Source organism: Aspergillus brunneoviolaceus (assembly GCF_003184695.1).
Source record: "Aspergillus brunneoviolaceus CBS 621.78 unplaced genomic scaffold BO95scaffold_6, whole genome shotgun sequence".
Taxonomy (NCBI): Eukaryota; Fungi; Ascomycota; class Eurotiomycetes; order Eurotiales; family Aspergillaceae; genus Aspergillus; species Aspergillus brunneoviolaceus.
In genome coordinates, this window is record NW_020290736.1 from 611,540 (window position 1) to 637,804 (window position 26,265).

The window sequence follows — 26,265 nt, forward strand, 5'->3', positions numbered from 1 at the left end:
AGCAACTCGTCGGTCCGCCTCTCCCTCCGACACCCGCGGGGTATGACCTGCTTCAGTCTGGGGGAGTGAATAGCTGCTCAGACGAATCATACACCACCAACTGGAGGCTTCTTTGATACAGAATGAACATTCCAAGTTGCAGGCCTTCCGGCGAGGCGGATTCAGTCTCAATATCGCCGCTTCGTCAGAGGCCAAAATCAATAGCAATCCAAGGCTTCACGGTCACTACTCAAACACTCCCGATATTAAAAGCAGAGCCCATAGAGAAGATGACAAAGGATTTAGGGATCGCCCCCCCAGAAATGATTTTTGGCGACAACTATGTTGAAATTGCGCATGAGGGGACTCCATGGAAAATTGCATTCAATGCATTTGACGCCTTGGATCTAGTTGATAAATCTGGCGAATCCATGCTACAAGTCGCCTACTCGAAGCAATGGCAAAGAAGCAGGTAATCGAATGAATTATTTCCTACCAAGCAATCTTGCACAAAGTTTTTAGCAATCGCTGAGGCTAACTTCTTCTAGAGAAAAGACTCATGAGGGTATCAAAGAGATTGTCAAACCCTTCGACTGGTCTTACAGCACGGACTACGCGGGAACTCTCGGCCCTGGTAGTCGACCGTTTGAGGCAACGACCAAACGTATACCAACTGATCTACTCAAGCGGCCAGATCCGATTCTGTTCTACGATGATGTGGTTCTTTATGAGGACGAACTAGCTGACAACGGTATCTCCATGTTCTCATGTAAAATACGTGTTATGCCGGCTAGACTTCTGTTGCTTGCCCGCTTCTTCTTGAGACTCGACAATGTTCTGTTCCGACTCAAGGATACAAGGATCTATGTTGAGTTTGGTACTGGGGAGGTAATTCGAGAACATCAGTCCAAAGAATGTGATTATGAAACGGTGAGACAGGTAGGTTGCTACGTCGCTTTGCATGCTGTAATATGGTTAATGAGTATTTCAAGGCTCTGGCCTTAACGAGGGACGATGTCCCAGCCGCTATGAGGGACCCCAACAGACTTTCAGGATTCCTCCGCCTTGTTGATACACGTCTAGAAAGGGCTGTCCTTGTGGCCAACTGACAGGCCTGGGTTCGGATCCAATTCAATCCCTCCGCACCCTCTTCTCCTTCCCTTTATACTCGAGGGAATGACACATGTTCTCAAACCTCCATAAACGTTCTATAAATGAGACCAGGTTGGGCTATACAATCTGTACATAATGGATTCTCCAAATTGTTGGCCTGTGGCTCCCCCCATCTCACCTACAGCTGCATCTGGTTAATTGGCACATACGTGTGCCATTACTCATCGGGCATAGTTCTGGAGCGCGGTGTAACACTGTCAGGCCCCGTTATAACGAAATAATAGTGACGTGTGTATGATTCTGTTATGTATACAGGGATTTCCGCTACATCAATTTGTTGTATCCCTTCCATGTGTAGGCAATGAGGTTTTGTATAGTTTACAATCTTACCGCCTGCTCTCTTCAGCTGATCTGCCGCCCTCTGCATAGACTTCTGTAATTGATTGAAATACTACAGAAGCTAATAGTCCCTCTGCTTACTATATATAGGTAAATAATAATAATGTAACTTTCTACTTTTACAATATCTGCTGACTAATTAATAGCTGTTTATTTTTTTTATTTGTTTTTCAATTTAAATCTTTTATGCAGACTATTTTTATTGTTTTAATATAATCCTATATATAGAAAAGGTTGTTTTTTTGGTCCGAATTTTGTAATACAAAAATATAGCGAATTTTATATAGTAAAATCTATTGGACTGTTGTAGGAAAGCGCTATATCTCAAGAATTTGCCTCTTAATTCGTTATAGCGGGACTTGACAGGTACTATGAGCGATCCACAAGGACTCCACAGATAAAGTTATAATCCAGCGGAGAGCGGAGTGAGCCAAATTCTGTTCACTTATTTTCTGGCGGTAAATGTTGTACTCGTGGAGTTCGAAATTGCTGTACGGAGTACGTACTCGAACATGGGAGGCTGCATCGACTTGACCCACCCTAATGCTCTGTGAATTTAAACTGCTATCTAATTGGTTCGTGATTACTAAAAAGCAAGGGTAGTGCAAATAATGCAAACACAGATGCCAAGCTACGATGACAACGAGCTCTATCTCAAGCAAACTTCGAACTTTTTACGCATGATACAGGCTTAGCCTCTTGGATACCAGTAGCATGCAGACCCTCAAAATGCCGTCCAGTGCAATAAGATTTATACATCTAGCGCAGTATTCAAAATTCAAGGTATGTTTTACAATACCCCTGAACCGCTCTGATCATAGCCAATTAAACCGAATCTTGTAAGGTTCTTTCTCCCAACAGACTATCTAGACCATGTCTAGCCTCTTATCGATCTATGTGCAGCGCTAGCAGTGTTACGCAAAAAGTGACTCACAATTCCTCGGTCCTGAAGAAGCGCTTCGCTAGCCAACGGCTTGAGCAGACCGCATACCCAGTGTCTGGATTTCACTCACAAAGTGCTCTAGCTTCATCACAGCTAGCGCGGGCAATTGCTTCACGCTCTGGCACACCTGCAGAGACATACGTTGCGTATGGTCTGACTCAGAAGCTCTTCGAGGCCTGTTCTACCCAAGCAGAATACACTATACCGCAGTTAAATAAAAGAGGACAGGTTCCCAAGACTGATGCCGGAGAGGATCTTGGGGTTGGCGAAGGATGGTGGTATAAAGGTCAGTTTACTTTCACATTCGGTGGAAATCAATCTCATCTCATATTGACGGATGAATTCTCGCCAGAATTGGGGCTCTTGCCCACATTTTCCACATGGTCACAAGTCACTTTCCTGCACATGTACCTATTGACTGCCCGACTACGTGCTCTCCCATCACATGAAAGCCTTCAAACTTACTCACAACACTTGATCGACCACTTCTCGCACAATGCCGAGCATCGCATGGATGTACTTCATGGGTTGACCAGTCGTGCTATCAGGAATAAATTTCTCAAGGACCTATTCATCCAGTGGCGTGGTGCATTGGCAGCTTACGATGAAGGCATAATCAAGGGGGATGCTGTACTCGGCGCTGCTATCTGGAGGAACTTGTGGAAGGCCGGTCACACCGCTCCTAACGGCGATGAAATGGATTGGACCAAGATTGCCCTTGTTGTCGCATATATGCGACGGGTGCTGCATGATCTCTCTCTCGTGAATGAGCCAGATCTGGCACTTCAGTTAGGACGTGAAAAGGGAGGCCGGCCTGGTATATTCTCGTTCTCTCAGGCAGATAAGAAGCTGGTTTACGGGAAATGACTGGTTTGTTAGCAACCCCCTATTTCTGGCAGACTGTAGATGTATTCTAATCAATTATTCTTCGTCATCACTGGGTTGGTCTGGTCACTTGAATTATTGGCCATGTCCCGCTCTGTCCGACGATACCAGCGAACAATTTTTGGTCTAACAAACATACGGTCCAGAGGTCCTCTAAATGTAAATCAAAGTTGCACTAAATGTGCGCTTAGTATGAAGTAATGGTTTCGTTGATGTTATCCGACCCCTGGGTCGCAATAAGTGATCAAAGCATAATGACAGGATGACAGGATGACGATTTAAAATCAGGCATCTTTCTTGCCAAACAAGTCCTTCTCGACCATGGCGCGGCATATAGGATGATAGAAGGCCTTATTCTGCTCGAAAGTGTCAACAGCGACTGGGCGATTGACCTTCTGCAAGCTTCTATACCTGTAAATTAAATCAGCGCCTGAATCCTTCACTTGCGAATGGGTAGTCTGCGTACAAAGGCCTCACGAATTTCATCCTACCAATCCTACCAAGCAGTTTCGTTGTTGGTCCAATAACACTGCTGTCACCAGCTTTCAAGCCAACTTGGAAATAGAGATTGGCGACTTCTATGTTTTCGCTCTTTGCGAGTCCATAAACATCACCCATGAGCCTCGACAACTCCGGTGTCAGTGGTCTCTCGAAAAGAAGCACCTGCTCCAGGAAGACGACCATCTGATTGGCTGTGAGGCCATCAATATCACTAGGGTGTGGTTTGAAAGAGGAGCCAGGAAGGAGCTTCCACTTGTTTGAAAGGCTGTAAACAACGTCAACAAGCGAAGTATCAAAATCCGGCTTAGGAGGCAAGCCCGGCGCGTAGAACCATCTGTCCCAATCAAGCTCGTTCAAGAGCTTAGAAGCTTCCGCGTCAGACTCGAAGAATTCTAGTATGGTCGATTTGAATTGATAGGAATCCAAGGATTTCTCCTTGAATATTGTGAAGTACTGTATCGAGAGGAATCAGAACATGTGCATAGTATCTTTGCTGGGGCGACAGGCAAATTACATGAGGGATGAACTGGTCAAATTTATGCTTTCCAATCAGATTCTCCAGATAGAAAAGAAAGTTGAATCCCTTCTCATATGGAATACTAGAGAATGCATCATCGGGGTCTTTGCCTTTCAAATCCGTGACTAGTTTTGTGAATTCATGGTCATGTCCGAAATGCTCGACAGAATCTGTGAGGGCTTTCCAGCCTATGATAGCGGAGAAGTGTCGATACGACTCGCCATGACTTTAAAATAGTTAGCACCGGTGTGAAAAGTACACAAGGATCTAGCACTTACACCACAGCGAGGATCTATATCAATATTTGAAAAGGCAGGTTATACACTTTGTCGACTAATGGTAGATAAAATAAGTGGAAACGATTCGACTTACCCGCCTTTCCAAGTAGGTGGTCCAACCCTCGTTGAGCCAGAAATGCTCCCACGAAGCATTAGTCACAAGGTTACCACTCCAGCTGTGCGCAAGTTCATGGGCAATGACATCGATGTTCTCCCTGTCCTGGTCAAGATTAGCACCCATGGGCAATTAATCGGATTGGAATCCATCGACAACGATGTACCTTGGAAATAATACTGGGTGTGGCGAAAGTGAATACCGGGTTCTCCATTCCTCCATAGGGAAAGCTGGGTGGGAGGATCAAGACATTGTACTTCCCCCAAGCGTATGGGTAGACAATTCCCTATGCCAGTGTTATAAAGCAATAGCACCTGAAATCTGACTGCTTACACACCTCGATTGCTTCGATGAACTTCTCCGTATCGGCCTCAAGCTCCCATTGGCATTCGCCGAGCTTGTCGGGGCTACTAGCAACAATACTTCGGGGTCCAATTCCTGCCTCGGAAATATCACTGCAGATGGTCAGTTTAGTGATCCACTTATCAAAGCTAGTTCACACTGAGGTCTATCAGGCACGCTTACCCACTGGCCAGAGCGAAAAGATAGCTCGGAATGGGCACTCGCTGATGAAAGCGATACAGTGACCTGTCGTTCGGTAGTGGCGTCCCCAATGAGTCACGGACTGGCAGCCCACTCGCAATCACGGGCAATGGTGACGAGATGTTGAAATCAATGGTGGACTTGACGTCAGGTGTATCTTGACATGGAAAAATAGACCGGGCATGAATCGCCTGACATTGAGAGACTGTCGGAAGGTCAAGCATGCGTGGTTAGTAGACGAAATGACACTCAGGGTTTCTCGTTGTTAGGACGGGAAGAAAGCAACCCACACATATACGGATGCCTTTTATTAGAGGTTTGCGCCGGTGTCAGCCACTGAAGGGCAGTGCATTTCTCAGTGGTTTGAAGAGCAATCTACGCACAAGTTCTGTATGTTAGGCTAAGGCTGGGGTTACTCTCCGGTGGGGCACATACCTCGATGTCAATCGTCTCATTCTTCTTCACACTCCGGTCGAGTTTGATCTTCAACGCCCTGCCGTATGGGTCGGAGGGCGGAAGAAGCTCCCAAGCCAAAGGCCTGCCATCCAGGGTGATGCTACCGATGTTCACATGGTTTGAGTCCAAGACGATCTCTTGCGACTCACCATCGGTGGCTGACTGGAACGTCTGAGTGACGATGCCCACAAGCTTTTTTTCATGAAACAAAATATCAAAATTGGCAGTAATGTGGTTGCACCGCCAATTGTGGTAATTGCTGAGGGTATTGGGATCCCTCGGGACATTGACGATAGTCGCCATGCTACGACGTGTGGAAGCTCGAGAGATTTGGACACTCCAGGATATGCGAATGAGGGGTCTGAAATTGAGAGTAGATGGAGACGTGCGAATTGTTCCCCGCGAAAAGCTTGTTCGCCAGAGTAGGGCCAGAGAAACGCCGTGCATAACAAGAATAAATGAACGGCACTAAGGAAAATATGCCTGCGTCCCTCCAAGTAGTATTGCTGTGGCAGTGACGGCAAGCGACTGGTTGGTAACTACTAATACTGGGTCGATGGAGGTAGTAGATACCAAAAATACCCTAACATGAACTGCGCCGCAAATAAGCGGCTTAAGATGTACTGTACTCGAGAAAGGCAGCAATTCGGCCTTGACGTGGTAGGTTACCAAGTGGACATCGGCAAGGGCCGGTTGTGGCCGGAAACACTATAAGGTCTATCTATGAAGTCTGTTCTGTCAGTTAGATTTTACTAGCCGATCATTGAGTATTGTACTGTAAGGATGTATTGTATGCTGAAACTTCTGCCTCGGGTACTGCACTTGCCCCATAACTTATCGTCCGTTTCCGGTTAAACTGACACGTCCAGGATATTACAGCAGCTAACCACTAACGCGTTGCAGACCTGTGCTGGTCTAGGAATTCATCTCCTGCATCCATAATTGGGTTCTTTGACACCTTTACCACTTCATTCAAGAACTTCTTGATCCTCGCGCAGCTCCCTATCACTTCAATTACTGCTTTGGTCGTGTAGATCCATCTTGGATAATGGATACTCCTCAGGTGCAAGTTGGAGTGCCAGAGGAAACTCATACTCCTCGAAACACCCAGTCTCAAAATGTTGAGAGCACGGCAACCCCAGATCCTGAAATTAAGACAGCTTCCAAGGCGGTCAATGAATCGCAAACAGGCATAACACCAGATATTGAGATGCGCGATGCACGCCCCGCTCCTGAGCTCGAACAAAAACCACTAGAACCCAGAAGAAACCCCGGCCTCCAATTTCTTGAGTAAGAACTCATCTTTCTTCGTCTTTTGCTTTCTTTTGCCTCGGCCTTCGGGTTGTCACTCGATGGCGCAACTGCTCGTGTTCGCAACTGCTAAAAGGCCTTAAGTGCTTACAACATTATTCAGTTTCTTAACGTCACCTATTGTGGAACTCGTTCTTGGGACCGGACAGTCTAGGACCATCTTGACAGCTCACCAAAGTCTACTTTTGGAGTCTCCGCTTCTCGCGGAGAAGGTCGCGGCCTTCGGTGAATCTGGTCCTGTAAGCACATATCCCTTACCCTGGTTACTCTCTGGCAGTAACACTCACCGCTGACATCTCCAAGCGGCGCATCGAGCTTCCTGCGGAAAATGTGGAAGCTTTCGGGTATTTTCTACAGTTCCAGTACACGCGTGACTATTGCACCTCTCACACTGAAACTCACACCCAGCAAGAGACGGTAGTCGGGGAGATTGACGACAGCGGAGAACAGTTACTGAAACACGCACGGGTGTATACCTTGGCGGAAACATTAGGCATCCCTTCACTGAAAGCTCTCGCACATTCAAAGATCCATCGTATAAACAGCACATCCCAAGGAGAAATTGCGTATGCGCGTTATGTATACACAAACACACCTGCTGATGATGTCACTATTCGCAAACCTGTGGCCACCTTTTGGGCCTTGCGAAGCCATGTTTTACGTCACGAGGCTGAGGAGGAATTCAAGAATTTATGCATTGATGTGCCTCAATTCTGCTATGACGTGCTCAGCCTTGTGTTAGACCACAAGGAGAAACGTGCGCATGATAGGGCAGAGGCAGAGTCTGGGGTGAAAGGAAGCGGAAGAAAGCGGCTGCGCAGTGGTCTATGATTCCCCACAAGCTGGAGAAGAAGAGCGAATATGTATGAATTAACCGGGATGCTCTATGAACAAACTAGCCACTTGGTGCTGCGATGTGCCTCGGTTCGACAAGTCATAGGCTGCCGGGCTTCTCTCATTTTCAGTTCTTATATTCCAGTAATCCAGTAATATTCCTCCAACTTCTGTCGAGAGCGCTTATCCTATATTCAAAGAGCCAATATTCATACACGTATTGTTCAATGATGTGATTGCAGTGACCTTCTCATGTATAGACACATCTGTACCCATTCAACTGACATGAATACCCGGGCTGGCCATGTTCCAACCAAGGCCCGGCGATTGAAAGGTTAGGCAGGATAGGACAGCCTGAAGGTGGAATCTTTGACAAAGGTACAGAGTGAGCAACGGTCTATGAAGACAATCTTTCCACCTCTTCGACGGTCTTTGGTGCTGAAGTCAGGTTCTCGAATCCATCTTTCAGGATATGGATGTTATCCTCAATGCGCACACCACCTACACTCCAATATTTCTCCAAGATATCAGTGTTAATATATTTGCTTGTCGTGGTGGACTCGAGGAAAGGTTCGATTATGAAGCGGCAAAAATAGATCTAGACGAGTTAGAAACACAATTTGAGCGGTACCAACGTGTGATCTTATACTTACGCCTGGCTCTACCGTGATAACCGAACCAGCAGGCAAGCGACCCCTTACACGAAGATACTTGAACATCGTGTCTTCATCTTCATAATTCGGGTTGCCTCCAGTATCATGGGTGTCCATACCCAGATAGTGTCCCAATCCATGGGGGAAAAATGCCACGCTGATCCTCTTTTCCATCAGTTCGTCTTCATGGCCACGAAGAATTCCCAGTTTCTTCAGTCCCTGAATAGCAATGCGGTGGGCATGGATGTGTACGTCCTCCCACTGAACGTCTTCTTTCAGCATCTCAATGCATTCTGTCTGCATCTGCAAGACCAATTCATATATTTGGCGGGTTTCTAGCGGGAATTTTCCACCCAAAGGGAAGACTCGTGTGATATCAGCACAATATGTGCTATACTCCCCTCCCGCATCTATCAAAACGCTTCCTTTTCTCTGGTTTGTGACAGGATCGGTCAAGTTAGTGTCATTCTTGCCGTAATGAAGGGTGGCACCATTCTCGCCGCATGCAACGATTGGATGGTATGCTTGTTCGCGTGCACCGTGGGCGATGCATGTCGCTATGAAAGCACCCTCGATCTCGCGCTCATTTGTTGCAGTCTTGGAGGCTTTTATGGCCGCAATATGTGCCTTCGCGGAGATGTCGTTTGCCTTCCTCAGAAGCGCGACCTCATATTCATCCTTGACGACACGAGATGTCCCAATGATACCTTTGAGTAAAGAGGTGTTGACCTCAGAAAACCCATGGAACTCGGTGCCCTCAGAAATTTGGTCCTCAATCGCAAAAGCAATTACTTTTCCGGGATTGTTCGAAACAATCGAAGATAGGGTAGCGTTCACTGCAGGCGTCGGCAGAACAAAGTCAACATCATAACGCCTTTGCGCTTCTACTGCAGACATTGGCAGGCCAGACCAGATCACATCCTGTGGATCAACTGGGGGGATGAAAAGGGTAAGTTCATCAAGCTCGATGTTGTAGATAAGACAGGAATCTGGCAGTAGACATCCAGATAGATAGAAGAACGGTCGGCGTTGTCTAGTATGAAACGGTTGTTAGCCTTGAAAAGTACAGAAGCTGGATTCCAGTGCTTCCCAGTACCTAAATGGCATGGCCTCGTCATTGTCCTCAATGAGTCGAGTTTTCTGTGCTTCGAGGTAGATAATTCCATGGCGGCCATTTCCATAAGATTGAAGACCTTGGGCCACCCGGCGTGCATGAGCTTTTGCAGGGTATTTACCTGCCAGGATTGATTCCAGGGAAGTCATGTTGACTCTAATTGTGGTAGTGGTTCCCATCAGGTTGAGATTTGTAGGAGGGCTGTGAGTCAGAAAAAGGCCCAACCGAAGGGCGGGGACCATTTTGCGGGGTTCGTCTAAGGCATTGAATCGCCGCCGTCTTTGGATCTACGCAGCCACAACGAGATTGCCTGGATTTCTACATCAAATGTGACGAGTTGTCGGGAGCTTTTGGAGATTTCGATTGCCCGATGTATTAGCAGAGCGCCTTTCGCTCTAACTATCCACGTCTTCAAAGGGTTCTTCTCGGGGGTTAGGAATATGATCAGCATGTTGTAAGAGAAACATGTAAATCCTTATCTGAAAGCATCGCTCCCTTGACTAGCGGCAATAATTACATCTTCATATTCCAACTCCCATTTATCGATGTCCGCAAACTTCTGTGCCTGCACTCTCAACTCCTCGCTGAGATACCTAGCTTTGAGCGGTTCGGATCCCGATGGCCTACTTGAGTGATCGGCTTGTGAACCGGGCAGTGACGATAGAGGCGAGGACAAAGGTGACAAAGGACCCTCCTGGAATGCATGGGTGGTTGCACAGGGTAGCCGGTCAGCCCCCAGTCTTGTCTTCTTGTTGTTTTGAATTTGACCACGATTCCTCTTTCTTGACTCAGCCATGACATTTGTTGGTTGGTCTTTTTGTGGGTTATCATAGGACTGTGGAGGACCCGGCTTGCCAATGTGTCTTAGAGGTGCCCGGGTGGCCTTCCCTGGTGGGAAGTCACTCTCATGATGCTCCATTTCGGACCAGCTATCATCACTCAGCCTGCTCGGTGTCTCTAGATTAGGACCCCAGCATTGGCGCCGGATTTTGATTCTCCGAGGTAGCAGTTCATTCTGGAGAGCCACCGTGGGTAAACTCGTGCCCACCTTGCTTCGCTCAGCTGGAATTCCCAGCGCGATTCTGGAAAGAGCTAGAGGCTGTTCGGCATAGATCAGCGAAGGTGCAATTGGGGGGCTCATGGAGGGACTGCTGCTCATAGGTGGCGCCATTGTGGCGCTCGTGGCCTCAGGAGACATGAGAGGCTGGGATAAGCGTATTGGGGTCTCATCTTCCTGCCCCATTATCATCGTAGGAGGCGAATGCCGCACTTGTTGCGGACGTGGTGCAGAACAAATATCCCCAGACGAAGGTGTACGCTTGCGCTGTTTGCTGCTGGAAGGCGATGGTAGGCCTGGTGACGATGATGCGGCGTGCCCCGCGATGAGTGATTTCCCCCTCGATATATCCAAGGGTGTGGACTCGTCCTCAGGACTTAGTCCTCCAAGAAAGTCCTCATCGTCCAGATCTGAAGAATCGTCATTCGCTTGCATCATATGGAGAATGCTAGGTTGCCGTGGTCGTCTTCTGAAATTGCTCAATATCGAACTCTCGTAAGCAGGTGTGCCTGGAATCCTCGAATTCCCATCACCTTTCCGACCGACGATGGAGAGAGTAGATGAGTATCCACGAGGCCTTGTGACCGGACGACTGCTACCCGCTCCACGCTCTTCCAGGGGTGATGATTCAATCGCATAATCATGGGATTTGACTACAGGCGTCTGGTCTTTTGTTTGCAGCGCGAGATCAGATGCTGGGAGCTGTGTGATCCGCAAGACAGCCGGCGATTCACAGCTTGAGTCGTTTGAATTATGCTTCGTCGACCCGACATTGTCCGTGACACGTTGAAGATCTCTGTTCCCAGTCTTCGAAATTCCAAGTGTCGGTCGATTACGCTTCGTAGGGGGTCGCGGCATGTTTTTGTCGAACGGTAGACTTTTCAGAAAGCCGTTTATACGGGCTGAGCCTTCGTAATCACTTGTCGATTCAATCAAAATCTAGGACCTATACCGGTGACGACGGTAGGTTGGTGCACAGCGAAGGATTAAAATGCGGCTTGAATCCCTGCCTGATAGATAAGAACGCGACGTGCTGAGAACGCGTACGCGTGCAACAGATCTCAAGGAATCAGGCTTTTGAAGACACAGGACCAAAGCTAATGAAATCAAGCTTTCTGTTTCTCTTCAGGAAGAGCACTTAGATGTGCTTCTAACAGAAATAGATACACCGTGCCATAATATGTTTTTGCTTTGATGTAGCTGCATTATAGCTGCATTTATTATCCTTTAACTATTGCCTAGGCGGTAGTTACTACCTTCTGTAGGCGGTCAAGCACTCGGGCGTAGGTAGATTACCAGTACTTTACAACAGAGAAATTGCTACGCTATGGTAGGCGGCAAGGCTTCTTTACCTTGTCTGCTACTATCTTGCTATAGGCAAAGTAGTAGTAGTTATACCTGATCTTACATTTCTTAGGATTCTACACCTGAATAATTAAATTCAACAACTTAACTCTGGAAACCTGTAGTTAATGCAAAGAGAATAGTAAGCATATCCTAAAAAAATTCCCTGATAATCATATCTTCAGCCTTTGGAAACCCCTCATAGCCCCCTAATCCTAATATGAAACTGGGTTACATGTGCAATGTATAGTTTGATACCTATATTTGAAATCCCTGGAGTAAGTGTAGTATTACTTCTATTCACTACAAGCAGTAGCAAGGGGGCTTTTCAAGGTTGGCTTCCTGCACAGTCTGGTATCTCAATGGGGCGGGCACAGCAGCCTATGTGAAAAACAATCAAATTATAAACTATATAAGGAAAAGACATAGGAACCATATTACAAGTGGAAAAACTTCGGAGGATCCATGTGTTAGATTCTCTTTTCAATTGGTTAAAAGGAGAACTGACATGGTAGGCAGCTTGGAATGGTATGAGAAGCAGGGCGAGCCCAAGCCATTGTTGATAGGACAAGAGAGGAGCGCAGGCCATTGCAGAAGCAAACGGAAGGGCCCCTACAGGTGTCCCATACTATGTAGGTTATGCGTAGTAGATTTCATAGTGCCTCGTGGGCAGTGTACATACTCGGGCTCCGACCAAAAATGATTATAAGACTTGTGACGCAGAACTGACCTGAGGTGTACATAGTAAGTTCAAGATATCCCGTTGAAAAGAATTGGTGATGTGCAGTGAGCGTCTGCATATATGGTGATCTAAGCTCAGATGAGAAAGAGATTGACGGTCTCCCGAGAGAAGTCGACACTAGATCCGGACTTCTGGTAAACTAGTTACAGGTAATGAGTATAACCAAGATATTTCTACGGAGTAGTCACGGGATGACTCAAGCTGAAATTGCACACAATATGTTCAGGGCTCTTGGAAGAGGGCCAATCTGATTTTCCTTCCACATTACGCCATTGCACATAGGGCTAGCGGCCCATAGTGAAGGATGACATCATAAGCAAAAGGGGCAACCTTGTAGGTGCTCGGATATGAAGTAATCCATCAAAAGAGAGTACTCGCAATGACAACATACTAAGTATGACTAGCTGTGCTGATGATTCCAGATAGCCATCAAGCCCGCAAGTCCTTGACCCTGATTGGCTTTGGTAATGCTCGTCCAAAGAAGGTGTCAAATTCAAAGGGGGATTGACGCGCCTCCCCGAACTTGACGAAGAAATGATAGTCACAGTAATCTACAGGTTGGAATCGGGAATCCTTGCAGAGAACTTCCGGAGAGCCGGCTTGTTCTACGTCATCAAGCTCATAACAAGGCACTCGAAGTCTATAAAATCGGATGATAGCCTCCCTCAAGAATTCCGTTTTTTAGCATATCACCCGAATCACAATACCTACAATATTATCTGCTATCCACGCTTTACTTGTCATTCGATCCATAGCATCTACATACTTGCAGCAATCATCATGTCCAACATTATGAACCCTATTGATGACCCATCATACAACGTTGACGCGACTGAGCAAGCCTTCGGAACCAACAGCATGGAGTCAAACCATAGTACCGGGTCCTTGGGACACGCCAATGCCAGCCGCAATTCTTACAGTAGCAGCGCTCAGCCCATGGCCTTCGACAAGCCACAGAGGAGTAGTATCGACGGTGTTCACCCCATGGCGGGTACGCAGAGCTCATACAACGCTTTCGGTGCCTCGACTGCTCGACCTTTGAGCCAAGAAATGTCTGATTCAAACACTGCATCGCCCAATGTAACCTTGGGGACAGAGAACGGTCAAGGTTTTCAGGAAAACATCCCACATCACTCGGCACCACACGGCACTTTCAGTCCATCGATGAATCTCGATAATGGAGCCACTCAATCCACCCCTACGGATAGAATGCCCTCCTCGACAAGCCCTCTGGGGTCCCTGGCAGAGGGTACCGATATTGCACGTGCGAAGGCCAACCGTGGCAGTGTTCATGCGGCGCAATACAATACTGATCCGTCCGCAGAGATCAGCGGTGGAGGTCGGCATACCTCAGGCCAACTATCGCCTTCGAATGAGCATCATCTAGAGCACATGTCGAGGAACACTGATAGCTCACGGGCGGAGATCAATCGTAGCGGTATCCAGGCGGGACAGGTGGGATACCATAAGGCCGTGCCAGATGATGGTACCGCCGGCCTCAAGTCGGGAAACACTGCCTCACGCGTATCCCATAGTGGCACCGAGTCGCAGAAGCACGATGCCACTGGCGATGCAGCAAACGCATCAGCAGGGAACAAGAAAGAGCGCATGGAAGGAACGCTGGACAGTGACCTCAACGGAGAGAAAGTGAACGGTATCGCTGGCGTGATTCCCATCTCTGGCAATGCTGGCCCAACTACCACGAAGACATTCGACCCACATGCTACAGTGGGTGGCGGTAGCCGCCACAACATCGACACTCGGTCCTCCACTGCTGCAGAGCCAGGGATTGGCGAAATTGAACCCAGTCGAGACAATCGCGCCCATTCTTCCGACATTGCTGGTAGCAGCTACAACACTCGGGGCCGTGGTTCCGCGCAGAGTACGACAGAACCCGTCGACAGCCAAACCCCGGGGAAGAATAGCGCCGGTATGACGTCGGGTTTGGAGGGTTCTGCACCTTTGGGGTCTCAGCGAGCTGCATAAATGGTCAGTCATCAGCGTCACGAGTAAGGGAGGATTTTGAGTATCGATACATATCACGAATGTAGATATCTACAAATGTTTAATGAGACCTAAGTACATACTCCTGCATGTGGGAAGCTTGAAGTTGTTGGAGGTATTGTATAGTTAGTTAGGCTTTGTGTGTGGTCACCGTGTCTGTCTTGTGCAATCAGATTCCGCAATGATTTTGTGAGATTACCCCGCATGATAACTAAGTTACAAGCATTTACGTAGCTACCTAGCACCTAGCAACTTAGGTGGTTATAGTGACTGTCAAGAACCGTCAATAACAACATGCACTTATAATCTAGAGTGATCGGTGATTGACCACACTATGCTTCAATAATTATGTAGCACCGTACATTTACAGGTTTGTGAGAGGTTAGCTGTTAATGATATTCTACCTTGTTTCAAGTTGAAACTACTAACCGTTCGTCTGTTGCTCTTAGTCCACCTCTCACTACCGAGGTGAGAGGCCACATTCTTAATGTAATGGCATGGTAAACAATACGAAGCTAAGAGTATCAATTGTTGCCTGCATTGCAGCCCATCAGACAGAGCACCGACAGGCTCATTACATATGCATCTTATTAACCGACATCTAATGAAAGGAACTTATTGGTCCAAGGTTTCGGTCCCTGTGGGCTTTCTTTCTTTGCGTCTTGCGGGGAAATCGGGGGAAGAGGGGCATCTTACCATGTGGTCGGACCCTTCAGTCTTGTCATAATATGGGCCAACATCGCCCGCCCCCTTCTCTGTAATATATCTACGCGGTAAATTACTAAGGAGAATCTCTGAACACTTGATTGTCTTCGAATCATATGCGTCCGGACTAAAGCTAGTATAGACTAGTAAACGAATGGTTATCGATTCCGCTTGTTTGGAGGGTATTATTCGGTCTGTGCAGCCGGAGCAGTTGATCACTTTCGCAAGTGATCAGTTCAGTTAACTACCTCGACCCATTTGTCTCCCCTGACAGTATCATGGGTAGTTCATGAATATGGGCTAGGACACGTCTTGTTCTTTCGAGAAACCCCAGCCGACGATTCTCTAGTGCAACTGGGACTGCCATTTCTCTCGATACTACGCAGACTTGACTTTGTTCTGCTTCTTCAGCGAAGGCGTACCTCGGCATCCTAAGGTCTTTTAGAGCAACTGATTTAACCTCGAGATAATTCACCGAGCATTCAGTCATGTCTGCTCATGACATGGAGGAGGCGCTCGATCCCCCCTTAACCCGCAAACGCTATCATGCTGAAGCAGTTGATTATCCTCGACGACGCGCGACTGTAGCAGTATGTTTTTTCCTTTCTTTTGCTTGATCCCTTCCTCTTTTTTAAAGACATATGGTGCTATAACCTCTCCAAGATGGCCCGAGGTTGGTCTTGCCATGAATGAGTGCTTCTCTTGGCAAACATAGTACTTCGTTGTGTGCATAGTTGACGACGGTGATAGTGTCAGATCTGCCGTTTACGCAAAACAAGATGCAATGGCGCACGTCCGAGATGCCAGCTATGTATCGACCTTGATGCGGAGTGTATTTATCGAGAGCCGGGCATCAAGCTAGATGCCGGGGACAAGCTAATCATTGAGAAACTGGACAGAATTGAGGGCTTGTTACGTTCGAGGATGGCTGCTGCGGCCAGTAATTCACCCCTGTCTTCGACAACAACTGAGACTGTCAATGATCCTGCAAGTAACGACGAGTCCGCCGTCAATATGACAGAGGACACCACATTGTCATCCAGAACATCGGTTGTCGGGCTTGGATCCTGGGCAAACCCGCCAACGAGCATCTCAACAATGCCCAAGCTTCACACGACGCCAGCCTTGAATCTATTACAATGGCCATTCATCCGAGATCTTGTTGCTGCACCTTACGATCCTCACACCCTACTACAGCTAGAAATGGCACGTGAGCCACTTCGGATCCCACACTATGTTGGACTCGATCTCTCTAACGCTGTCGCACATGCTCGGGCTTTTTTTGCGCGGGTTAATGTCTGGTACGCCTGCGTTAACCCATATACCTGGCCTCGTTATTATGATATAGCTATCTCATCTAGCTTTCAGGAGGGAGCTGAAAGCTGTATCGTTCTTTTGGTCCTTGCGCTAGGGTGTGCAAGTCAATATGGAAGCATATCAACTCTTTCACCCGAGGCAGACCCGCCAGGGCTGCCATATTTCGTTGCCGCATGGGGCCTTCTGCCCAACGTTACAATGCGCAATTCTGTTCTCGCTGCCCAATGCAACATTCTCGCTTCTGCCTATCTATTCTACTTGGTAAGGCCATTGGAGGCCTGGTCGCTACTTTCGAGTGCTAGCTTGAAGCTACAGCTGCTGTTTGGCAATCCGTCCCGTGTTTCTGCTCAATGGAGGGAATTAAGCACCAGACTATACTGGAATGCTCTTCTATACGAAAGCGATCTACTGGCAGAACTAGACCTTCCACACTCAGGCATTGTGCACTATGAGGAGCTTGTTGATCTTCCAGGTGGCTTCGAACCAGAGGATGACGAAGATGAGGATCAGAGCAGCACACCCCGGGAAAATCACGTTGTAGATGCGGTAGTAGGGCACGACGAGCTCTGGTACTTCTTGGCCGAAATTGCTCTGAGAAGGCTTCTTAACCGTGTCAGTCATGTTATTTATCAGAAGGATAACTCTCTTACCCTTGCATCTCTTGGGCCGATTGCCTCCGAGCTGGATTTTCAGCTTTCACAGTGGTACGAAGGACTTCCCCAAGCTGTTCGATTCCCCCTTTCCTCTCTCCAGACTTCGAACTCTATCCAGACCGTTCTGAGACTTCGGTACTTTGCATGTCGCACGATCATCTATCGCCCCTACATTCTGGCGGTACTTCAGCATGAACAAACATCCGCAGACCCAATGGTCAGAGAATGTTGTCGACGATGCTTAGACGCGACACTGAACCAGCTTGATCACATTAGTCGCCATCGTGAAGGCCATCTCCCTTACCTCTGGCAAGGCGCCCTCTCTATGGTTTCACAGACGTTACTGATTATGGGGTCAACCATGTCCCCGGCGCTTTCAGTACTCCTACCTTCAGCGGCCCGAGTGAATGCGATAATCAGCGGTGTCATAGAGGAAGTCAATCGATATGCGCACCTTGCTCCAAGCCTCAAGCTCTCGGCAGAAATTATACGTGATGCCGAGAAAAAACGGCAAATAAGCCTTAGGTCAGTGGCTAAGCAAATCTAGATATATGGTCTCGAATCTTAAGTATTGCTCTTATCGATCAAGTATGATCCGATCAGGTTAGCATGGGCCCTAGAAGAGATGCAACAAGACTCCTATGCCAGCCCGGAGGCATGTTCCAGGCGAGAACTGCACAACAGGTGAAACCCTTCTACGGTGCATTTGAAATTGTGATATGAGATGTAGCATGACGATTTGCTGTTTTTGGCATTATATGTCAAGTTTGTGACGCCACAGATCAATGTAGACTCCGGCACAAGCTGAGAATATGACAAATACATGAAACAGGGTATTATCAGGCATTTTTGAATCAGATCAAAACCCATTCACTGCCTCTCTTGATAAATTTATCAAGCATCAATCCGATATCATTCAAGGCAAAGCGACAGATGTAGAAACCAAAGAACTCTGCAGCATGGCGGGTGCTTAACTCAAGACCAACAAGAGTCGGAGACGAATGCTTCAGACCAGGATCTTCGACCTGCTGGGCGATTTGATCTGGACATTCCGCAACTTAGTTTTCAAGCACAAAGCAGGATCCCAAACAGCAACGAAATTGACGAACCTAAAACCTGAACGGCATCACAAAGCCGGGCCAGAGCTCCCATGTAGTTACTGGCTCCGTTGAGCTGTAGTTGTGAGATGTTGCGCTTGGCGTGTTGAGAAGCAGGAACTGAAGTCATCGGGATGGTATTACTAGTAGAGAAGTCCCTGCTTGACTCTTTCGACGCGGACGCCGAAGACGCCACAGCAAAGCCGGAGTTTTTAGAACGTAGTTTGCGCCACGATGTCAGATAGGACTTGCTGGGACCAGTAGACGGCTTGGAGACCAGATTATCAACATTCGTTGCATCGTCATAGGACAAGCTAGACCTTAGGAAAGCCATAGCTCCTTGAACACCAACTTCACTTCCAACTTTCTTTGAGAGTAACATCTGCACCTGGTCAAGTACACTTTCCAGTGACTGCATTTCCTCTAGAACAGCGTCGGCATCATAAGTATCAACTTGGGCCAGTTTCAGTAAGGCAGCCGTCAACAAATCGCAACTTGATACTTTTTCCTCAATAGCTTTAATTTTGACATTTTTCACGCGCCAGACATCTCGTGGGACGAAAAGCTTTGTGGATAGATAGCCACCACGTGGATGTGCCATAGTCTGATAGATGCAACGCATAAGCCAGAATGGCCGTAGAAGAAACGATTCAGGGCATGGCTCCAAAGGAAGTGGAGGATCAGTCGCCATCACATTGGGTGAGCCGGGACTTGTTGGAGAATGGATGTTTGTGTCAAACAAATTAAGACCACCGCTCGGTGGCCCATTTGCAGCAATGCTAGTCCCGGTTGGTGTAGGCAGTATGGGTACAGACGCAGTCATCGGCCCTTTCTGGGCTTCTGACACAAGGAAAGCATTGTTTGGAGTTTTCGGTGACTCGGAGGGCATTTCTATCCCCGATGCTGATATTTTTCGCGTCCGGAAAGGGCCCAGCCCAGTATATGATTTGCCCAGACTGTCTGGTGCCGATGGCACCTTACCAATTGGTCGAGTCGGGGAAGGAAGTTTCGCATGCCAAGGATTGCCGCTGTCTTGAGTCTTTCCAGCAGTTGCATGTGCCAGCATGTCCTCAGTGAAAGAACTGACTGACACATTGCGCCTTTTGGCTTGTATGATTGATCGGAAGCCAGAAGCTGAACCTGGTGTTTTCTGCGACGAGTTACTATTTCTCAGCAATTGCTCATCTTTGGAAGCCGTTTCTGTGGGAGGGACAAATGGATCTGGCGGCTGTATCGATGTGATTTTCAAGCGAGCGTCGAAGTGGGGCTTTGTCTCGATCTTCAGCTCGGTAGTATGCTGGCCTGACAGCCTTCGTGCTCGAACACTTGATCCTACTGAGGAACCAGATGTCGGCTTGGTGATCGAAGCTACGAGGCTGTGTTCTGGCTGAGTGAAATTGTTGGGCTCAAATCCTGTAGCTTGGTGTGAGGTATATGAATTCAAGTCCACAGCTCCATGATTAGGAGCTAACCCAATGCTCTCTCGTGATCGGTCGAGTTGGCTGCTTGAGACTGGCTGCCGAGGCAGGGCGGACTTAGACTGAACACCGAATTCGAATTCATCCATGATATAGCCTCTCGTCATTTCCTCTAGTAAGCGCTCCTCTTCCTCGACTTCATCATCCACATACCCCTTTGCAGGACCAGCAAAACTGTCAAGATGTGCCTCGTTATAGGTTAGAAGCGATTCCTGGATCTCAAGGATCTCCCCATTCTCCGTTGCAGATTCTCTGGCCTGTTGATTCCCTGAGTCGACGGTTTTCCGCCGGCTTTGGGCCATGCGATGGTCGGTTGAACTAGTTAACAGCTGCAAATCCTCATAATAGGCGGCTTCGACGGCTGCATCCAGGGCAGCATCAAATTCAGCCTCAGTACCATAGATTGATTGATGACCTGTTCTGCGACGTAGGTAGAGAGACGACGAAGTTGAACGGATAGAAGCGGGCGAAGAAGCACCAGACTCGTCGATAGTATCGAGCCATGATGTTGTTTCGTGAACACCCTTACCTTGAGTATCAAACAGAGGCATCTCAGATAGCGGCGGATCAACAGATTGTTGGCCTACACCAGCTTCTGGTGTAGGCTCATTATAAGTAATCGAGCCTCTAATGTGCTCGTCAGATCGCCGAGAAGCTGCCTGGGACATTTTTTCCTTTAGTTCCAATGCCTGATTTATCCAGTCATGGTCAGAAGTAGTAACCATTTTATCATCATCAGCAGCAGCAGCATCATCAGCATCATCATCAATTGCAGATGGCAGAAGCAGTAGCTGCCGTGGAGAGGATTGACTGTATGGCATCGTTTCTTTCATTTCAAGGACCAAATGCACATCGGAACCGTGCTGTGAGCGGTTCAGGTCCTCCTCTTTGAATGCTGTATGTCTGTTCTCCTGCATTGACGAATATTCCACATAAGACTCTTCACTGCGGGGCCGCTCAGGAAGGGCTTTACTATCCACGTTTCGGACTGAAAAGTCCATACGTTGGAGCTCGTTTACACGAATCATGTAGGTATCGCGCTTTTCTTAAGCTCAGCCCGCAGTACTAATTTACGTATCTGCTGCAGGGGAACTCACTATTTCTTGAAGTTTTAGCTTCTCGTCTTCACCCCCATCACTTCGATCCATTACCAACTGAAGTAATTGACAAGCATCGTTGTACGCTTCCATCGCTCCTTCAAAATTTGCAGCATTGTCAAGTAGGACGGCAGTGTTCGCTTTCTGCAGCGCTTTCGAAAGCATTACTTTCTGGGACTGACCACGTCTTCTTCGTTCGTAGGCCTTGCCTTTCATAAGAGACAATTCTGAATCTGTATGAATAGGCATGTCTAAGCCTTGAGTGCGAGGACTGTCTGATTCAGACATAGGGTGAGTGCAATGATCTTCGCGCTCCAAGCTCCCCTTCTCAACGTATTGACTGCGTCTCTCAGTCCACGGGTTCTGGAACAGACTAGGAAGAGGCTGAGTAGTTCGCGGCACTTGTGCATCCTTTTGCGGCGAGGTTGCATTTATAGCGCCCGAGGTGAATGAAACTACCTCATTTGCGGTGAACGCCAGATGTTCACTGAGATCTTGATGTACAGATTCTCGGAGAGAATGGTACCCACAGGAAGTTTCATGATCTGCAGGTGCGAATGATGTTCGTGAGGGATTCGACCCCACTTTGCTGCTTGGACTCATTTGATCGCCCCACAACTCATTGTTTGTGAAGAACGCTTTATGCGAATTTCTGCTAGATATTGTCGACTGAGACCAGCGATTAAGACTCCCAAGTCCTTCGCGAATGTCATTCTCTTCAGGGTCGTTATTGATTGCTATATCAATATCTGGTGTAGCCGTCATTTCTGCGGATGTCTTTGGACTGCGGTTGGACCTGCGATTTGTGAGGTTTAAATCGTGCGAAAGCATTTGTTGCTGTGTAGATTGAGGGGGGCGGGAGCCTAAAAATTCGGGAATTGGTCCTGACTCATGCTCTGCTGGGAGGTTGAAGAACTTGGTGCAACAGTGCTGGGCGAATCTAGAAGTGAACCCTAGGATGGCAGCAGTACTTAGATGGATGTTCTCTTGAAAGTTGCATATATCGAAGCTTCAACAAATACCTTTCGACTTTTCAAGCCAAGGCAGTGTGATTGCAGATTTTGCTGGAACAGAAGAGTGGTGTTTCCTGATAATGTAGACGCAAATTGTCGCAAAGAGTGGCACTCGTATTGTTGAAAGCGATTGAAAAATGAGTTATGCTTTGAGATTACACACAGGAAGCAACCAAGTCGTAAACGCTGCAATCTCGTAGTCTGTTTGGGTAAATTGAATACAGCCGTGCTGACTCACTCTTTGAACTTCAACATGAGTAAAGCCCTTTGAGTAAATGCACTGCTATTGATATTTGCAGCAGACGGCACTCCTGCCGGTGCATATGAGGCAAGCTAAACGCCAATCGAGCAATTTCAGCACACCTGGCGGCAATGCATGTGCAATGTGACAGTCCAGTATGCGGATCAGCCGATCAGTTTTATGATTAGAGCAACAGGTTATTCCATTGCCCGGAAATAACAAAGGGACAAGGACGTGTGATGTTGTTCTGATAGGCAATATTGCTTTCAGGGGCGTTTGCGGAGATCGTTTGATAAGGCCCGGAAACTGGAGTTCCTGCGGGACTTAGCAGGGGTTGCTAGTTCGAATCTAGTGGCGGGATTGTGTGGGGCAGATATTCTACGTACATAATCTAACATGGAAAGTAGGAAGTACTCACCCCATGTGGACCTTGAAGAGAACTCTGGCACATAGGCAACTTGGAAACGAAAACCTATTGTTTTCTGTGGACCAATCAACTACTTAAACTACCATAAGTACACACATAAGTATGTGGACGGAAGTTACGACCGTACTGGTTTTAACAGACACTAAAATATCGATTTAGATCTAGGGATGCCATTTTGCAGTGATAGTGTTTGCAGGCTTCTCTGCAGTTATCACCGTCATACTATAGATAGAGGTCACAGCAAGTTGAATAGCAAAAGAGGCCGGTGATTTGAAGCCGAATACATGTTTCCCATAGCTGTAGACCATCAAACTATAAGCCTCTTTCCCCCAGCGAGCTTCTTGCATTAATCTAATGTATCGCGCTTGAGTACATGCAGGATGTTACAGAGAATGTGAATCGTTGTGTACGATTACTTATCGGCAGTCTTCCGTAGCTTGGGTTATAGAGCATCTATTCGGCGTAGGGCTGCCAGCACTGTACTGCCGGCATATTTGTCAATGGATGGGCAATACTGGTCGAGTAAGAGAGCAGTGGTATTATGGGAGACTTGATAGCATGGTTTAGTGGCCAAGTTTAACTAGGATTCTCTCGCTAGACGCGTCTAACTCATTCCTCTCCGCTGTCCTCGTCACTTGTAGCCTCAATATTCTTTCGCGGACTCTCAGAGCTGGCCGGGACATTGACCTCTCCAATTGCCTCCTCGTTTGCTGAAGATTGCACATTTTCATTGTCATACGATGGTCGCGGAACTGATTCGCCGTGGGCTTTGATTGCAAGTTCAATGTCGGGTAACAGAGTCACGAGTCTCGCATACTGTTCGATTGGCAGAGAAATTCCCTACTCAACAGTTTAGATAGATCCAACTCAATAAATTCCAAAATTACCTTCTTGCCGGGAAGCTCATGACCATCCTTCTCATAATATTCCCTGATATTGACCATGGCCTTCCCTCGGAAATTCGAGACTGTCACACGACGGGATTTCGATAAGTCCCAGCAATTATCACCACTCATGTCTACCTTTGGCAACGCAGTGAGTTGTGTCTCAGTTGGTTGTTCTGTGTTGTCTGACTTCGCTCTCTTTGACTGGCGGTGTTCAGTGGTCTGTGGGCTGTCATTGTGACCTAGGGTGTGCTTCTTGACCCGGGACGTCATGTCTGCAGGTAATGTACAGTAAATGCCCCAATGCGGGAGCGAAGATGACCAATATGCTAGTCCGGATATTATAAACCAGCTGGAGATGTCTTCACATTTCCGGAAACGTGTCAGTTGTGCCAATTAGTTTATGTAAAGTGTACGCCGCGCAGTATGAACCTAGTCCAAACTTAGTATATGGTGCTTGACCGGGCGGGCCAGGAAGACAACTTGGTTTGAACTGTTTGGAATATACAGAGCCGTGTAACAGAAGTTATTGAACTGTGCTAATTCTCTTGGCGTTTTGAAGGTATATCGGTACTATATTAATTAATATAAAATATTATATATAAGCGAACAGTCCGAAGAATTATAAACAGCCTAAAAACTCTATAAAATAAAGCCGGAAATTATTTGTTAGAAAGATTTTCTATCTAGGTTTTTTGTGTTAAAGTCTTAATATTACTACAAGAAATTCGCTTTAATATTCTTGTATTTAAATAACTGCTTTTTCCCGCATATATTTTTTTAAAGTTTTTAAATTTTTATTAGAATATTCATCCGTATAATAATTCCTACTATTATATATAAATTTTTTATCAATATAGCGAATTAAATATTTAATCTAAAACTATATATATCTTCAAGATAATTTTATATATAATTTTGAAAGTTAACACTGTTATTTTTTATATCTTAGTATACTATATAAGATTATCTAATATTTTAATTTAAGAAGAGTGTAAAAAGAGATATATTTATTTATCTAAGTATTTATTTAAATTACTGATTAAAAAACAGTAAGCTGTTCAGCTAATAAAAGATTAGACTTTTTATATATTATTTTAACTTGCTACTAGTTGCTTAATTATTATAAGATGTTTAGTTATTAGTTTAATTGCTAATAGTTTTAAAATAGATAGTTAGAATATCTTTAGGAATTATTAGTATTATAGAAACTATAATCATTATAGTTATTTTAATAAACTAAATAATTAGACTGCTTTTATTCTTAATTATAAAATTTATAATTATTATAGGATTGATTTTAGAATATATTAATATAATCATTATATTTATTAATGATATAAATGAGATTTTGGCTTTTTTTATTAATTATTAAAATTTTGTAAAAATTAGCTAATAAATATTATTATTACCAGTTTACTGTAAATAATATAAATATTAGGAACTACTTGACGCAGTAGATACGCCGGATAGGTAAGATAAGCAAAATAAAAAAATAAAAAATTAGTTAAAAGCAGTCTTTTTGTTGTTGATACGCTGGGCTGGAAGCCCCTAAGATATAAAGATATTAAGATAATATAACAATATAAAATTATTATTTCTTCTATATATAAAGTATAAGATATTAAATACAGAAACAGAAGAAATAAATAGGAAAAAAAGAAGACAAAAAAATAAAATAAAAAAAATAAAGTATTAAAACAAAAAAAGTAAAATAAAAAAACTAGATAAAATTAATAAGTAGTTTTTTTACATTAATAATACTTTTATTATTTTTTTATATCTTTATTAAAATAATATAAGATATTATTATTATTACTATTCTAATTTTTATTGTTTATATTATTTTTTTTATTTAATATTGTTAATATTTTATACTTTATAAAAAATAATATAATATATTTTTTTTAATATCAGCTTTCTCTTTTTTTTATCCATAATATTTTTAATAATATTTTTAAAAAAAATTAATAAATAAAATAAATTTTTAAAGTACTGTCTAGCAGATTATAACTATTTTGTTTATTTAATCTAATATTATAATTACTATAATTAGATTTAAAATAAAAAGATATCAGTTATTTATAAAAAGAATATTTTATTATTTTTTATTTTTCTAATCTGTATTAAAAACTTAATTAATAATTTTTATATTAAACTATTTTTAATTAATATAACAGTAAAAATAGGTTTAATTTTTATTATTTTATAATCTAAGTATTAATATAATATATCTTTTTACTATAAATTTATTTAAGTTTTAAAATTTATTAATTTTATTCTATATTTTATTATCTAGATTCTAATATTTGACATTTTTTTAGAATATAATTTTATCGGCTTTGTACTAGAATAATTTTATATATTTATTTAGAGCTAGAAATATTAATATTTTTCAAATATAATATAAATATAATAAGTTTTATTTTAGTAGTTTTAAAGATATTTAATTTAAGTATATTGAGCTTAAATATATCTAACTTAAGTATATTTATTTTAGATATATTTATGTTAAATTTATTTTTTAGCTTGAATAGTCTGAGTCTAATGTTTATTTTCTAAAAT

General features: G+C 45.1%; 10 protein-coding genes across 10 annotated transcripts; 5 read left to right on the plus strand and 5 right to left on the minus strand.

Moving 5' to 3' along the window:
* The first annotated feature begins 80 nt into the window (after window positions 1-80).
* On the plus strand, window positions 81-1,455 carry BO95DRAFT_438906 (TIP41 family protein). Its single transcript, XM_025585615.1, has 3 exons — window positions 81-451; window positions 528-918; window positions 972-1,455. The coding sequence occupies exons 1-3, from the start codon at window positions 123-125 to the stop codon at window positions 1,086-1,088; spliced, it is 837 nt and encodes a 278-aa protein (XP_025446679.1). The 5' UTR covers window positions 81-122; the 3' UTR covers window positions 1,089-1,455.
* Window positions 1,456-2,386: 931 nt separating this feature from the next.
* BO95DRAFT_449887 (uncharacterized protein) lies at window positions 2,387-3,301 on the plus strand (the record flags this gene model as incomplete). Its single annotated transcript, XM_025587975.1, has 2 exons — window positions 2,387-2,720; window positions 2,787-3,301. The coding sequence occupies 2 exons, from the start codon at window positions 2,387-2,389 to the stop codon at window positions 3,299-3,301; spliced, it is 849 nt and encodes a 282-aa protein (XP_025446680.1).
* A 21-nt stretch (window positions 3,302-3,322) lies between these two features.
* BO95DRAFT_438908 (bifunctional aminopeptidase/epoxide hydrolase) lies at window positions 3,323-6,317 on the minus strand. The gene is made up of 10 exons (XM_025585616.1): window positions 5,709-6,317; window positions 5,564-5,648; window positions 5,256-5,478; window positions 5,068-5,185; window positions 4,897-5,016; window positions 4,710-4,835; window positions 4,616-4,629; window positions 4,335-4,563; window positions 3,786-4,273; window positions 3,323-3,730 (listed from the first exon to the last, which is right to left on the minus strand). The coding sequence occupies exons 1-10, from the start codon at window positions 6,030-6,032 to the stop codon at window positions 3,604-3,606; spliced, it is 1,854 nt and encodes a 617-aa protein (XP_025446681.1). The 5' UTR covers window positions 6,033-6,317; the 3' UTR covers window positions 3,323-3,603.
* Window positions 6,318-6,560: 243 nt separating this feature from the next.
* Window positions 6,561-8,068, plus strand: BO95DRAFT_438909 (uncharacterized protein). Its single transcript, XM_025585617.1, has 3 exons — window positions 6,561-7,019; window positions 7,125-7,279; window positions 7,344-8,068. Coding segments are annotated over exons 1-3 (684 nt in total). The 5' UTR covers window positions 6,561-7,018; the 3' UTR covers window positions 7,872-8,068.
* Window positions 7,889-9,837, minus strand: BO95DRAFT_438910 (aminopeptidase P family protein). The gene is made up of 3 exons (XM_025585618.1): window positions 9,624-9,837; window positions 8,528-9,560; window positions 7,889-8,472 (listed from the first exon to the last, which is right to left on the minus strand). The coding sequence occupies exons 1-3, from the start codon at window positions 9,788-9,790 to the stop codon at window positions 8,272-8,274; spliced, it is 1,401 nt and encodes a 466-aa protein (XP_025446683.1). The 5' UTR covers window positions 9,791-9,837; the 3' UTR covers window positions 7,889-8,271.
* Window positions 9,838-9,926: 89 nt separating this feature from the next.
* BO95DRAFT_511133 (uncharacterized protein) lies at window positions 9,927-11,901 on the minus strand. Its single transcript, XM_025591408.1, has one exon. The coding sequence runs from the start codon at window positions 11,554-11,556 to the stop codon at window positions 10,117-10,119; it is 1,440 nt and encodes a 479-aa protein (XP_025446684.1). The 5' UTR covers window positions 11,557-11,901; the 3' UTR covers window positions 9,927-10,116.
* A 1,213-nt stretch (window positions 11,902-13,114) lies between these two features.
* Window positions 13,115-14,980, plus strand: BO95DRAFT_438912 (uncharacterized protein). Its single transcript, XM_025585619.1, has one exon. The coding sequence runs from the start codon at window positions 13,565-13,567 to the stop codon at window positions 14,768-14,770; it is 1,206 nt and encodes a 401-aa protein (XP_025446685.1). The 5' UTR covers window positions 13,115-13,564; the 3' UTR covers window positions 14,771-14,980.
* Window positions 14,981-15,538: 558 nt separating this feature from the next.
* BO95DRAFT_438913 (putative C6 finger domain protein) lies at window positions 15,539-18,331 on the plus strand. Its single transcript, XM_025585620.1, has 2 exons — window positions 15,539-16,083; window positions 16,244-18,331. The coding sequence occupies exons 1-2, from the start codon at window positions 15,982-15,984 to the stop codon at window positions 18,008-18,010; spliced, it is 1,869 nt and encodes a 622-aa protein (XP_025446686.1). The 5' UTR covers window positions 15,539-15,981; the 3' UTR covers window positions 18,011-18,331.
* Window positions 18,164-22,198, minus strand: BO95DRAFT_224076 (uncharacterized protein). The gene is made up of 3 exons (XM_025581218.1): window positions 21,136-22,198; window positions 18,573-21,078; window positions 18,164-18,505 (listed from the first exon to the last, which is right to left on the minus strand). The coding sequence occupies exons 1-3, from the start codon at window positions 21,964-21,966 to the stop codon at window positions 18,318-18,320; spliced, it is 3,525 nt and encodes a 1,174-aa protein (XP_025446687.1). The 5' UTR covers window positions 21,967-22,198; the 3' UTR covers window positions 18,164-18,317.
* Window positions 22,199-23,333: 1,135 nt separating this feature from the next.
* On the minus strand, window positions 23,334-24,180 carry BO95DRAFT_438914 (transcriptional coactivator p15/PC4 family protein). The gene is made up of 2 exons (XM_025585621.1): window positions 23,704-24,180; window positions 23,334-23,656 (listed from the first exon to the last, which is right to left on the minus strand). Exons 1-2 carry the CDS (start codon window positions 23,971-23,973, stop codon window positions 23,426-23,428), a joined length of 501 nt encoding a protein of 166 aa, XP_025446688.1. The 5' UTR covers window positions 23,974-24,180; the 3' UTR covers window positions 23,334-23,425.
* Window positions 24,181-26,265: the final 2,085 nt, after the last annotated feature.

Excerpts from the sequence above, each read along its gene's own strand:
- BO95DRAFT_438906 (XM_025585615.1), top strand. The coding sequence starts at position 123 with ATGAACATTCCAAGTTGCAGGCCTTCCGGCGAGGCGGATTCAGTCTCA. Across the intron at positions 452-527 it reads AAGCAATGGCAAAGAAGCAG|AGAAAAGACTCATGAGGGTA; the intron begins GTAATCGAATGA and ends AACTTCTTCTAG. Across the intron at positions 919-971 it reads ATTATGAAACGGTGAGACAG|GCTCTGGCCTTAACGAGGGA; the intron begins GTAGGTTGCTAC and ends GAGTATTTCAAG.
- BO95DRAFT_438908 (XM_025585616.1), bottom strand. The coding sequence starts at position 6,032 with ATGGCGACTATCGTCAATGTCCCGAGGGATCCCAATACCCTCAGCAAT. Across the intron at positions 5,479-5,563 it reads TAAAAGGCATCCGTATATGT|TCTCTCAATGTCAGGCGATT; the intron begins GTGGGTTGCTTT and ends ACCTTCCGACAG. Across the intron at positions 4,836-4,896 it reads CACCCAGTATTATTTCCAAG|GACAGGGAGAACATCGATGT; the intron begins GTACATCGTTGT and ends AATCTTGACCAG.
- BO95DRAFT_438909 (XM_025585617.1), top strand. Across the intron at positions 7,280-7,343 it reads CCTTCGGTGAATCTGGTCCT|CGGCGCATCGAGCTTCCTGC; the intron begins GTAAGCACATAT and ends GACATCTCCAAG.
- BO95DRAFT_438910 (XM_025585618.1), bottom strand. The coding sequence starts at position 9,790 with ATGACTTCCCTGGAATCAATCCTGGCAGGTAAATACCCTGCAAAAGCT. Across the intron at positions 9,561-9,623 it reads GACGAGGCCATGCCATTTAG|ACAACGCCGACCGTTCTTCT; the intron begins GTACTGGGAAGC and ends GTTTCATACTAG. Across the intron at positions 8,473-8,527 it reads TTATCACGGTAGAGCCAGGC|ATCTATTTTTGCCGCTTCAT; the intron begins GTAAGTATAAGA and ends TAACTCGTCTAG.
- BO95DRAFT_511133 (XM_025591408.1), bottom strand. The coding sequence starts at position 11,556 with ATGCCGCGACCCCCTACGAAGCGTAATCGACCGACACTTGGAATTTCG.
- BO95DRAFT_438912 (XM_025585619.1), top strand. The coding sequence starts at position 13,565 with ATGTCCAACATTATGAACCCTATTGATGACCCATCATACAACGTTGAC.
- BO95DRAFT_438913 (XM_025585620.1), top strand. The coding sequence starts at position 15,982 with ATGTCTGCTCATGACATGGAGGAGGCGCTCGATCCCCCCTTAACCCGC. Across the intron at positions 16,084-16,243 it reads GACGACGCGCGACTGTAGCA|TGTCAGATCTGCCGTTTACG; the intron begins GTATGTTTTTTC and ends CGACGGTGATAG.
- BO95DRAFT_224076 (XM_025581218.1), bottom strand. The coding sequence starts at position 21,966 with ATGCTTTCGCACGATTTAAACCTCACAAATCGCAGGTCCAACCGCAGT. Across the intron at positions 21,079-21,135 it reads AGCTAAAACTTCAAGAAATA|CGCGATACCTACATGATTCG; the intron begins GTGAGTTCCCCT and ends GCTTAAGAAAAG. Across the intron at positions 18,506-18,572 it reads TGATGCCGTTCAGGTTTTAG|ATCAAATCGCCCAGCAGGTC; the intron begins GTTCGTCAATTT and ends CGGAATGTCCAG.
- BO95DRAFT_438914 (XM_025585621.1), bottom strand. The coding sequence starts at position 23,973 with ATGACGTCCCGGGTCAAGAAGCACACCCTAGGTCACAATGACAGCCCA. Across the intron at positions 23,657-23,703 it reads ATGAGCTTCCCGGCAAGAAG|GGAATTTCTCTGCCAATCGA; the intron begins GTAATTTTGGAA and ends ACTGTTGAGTAG.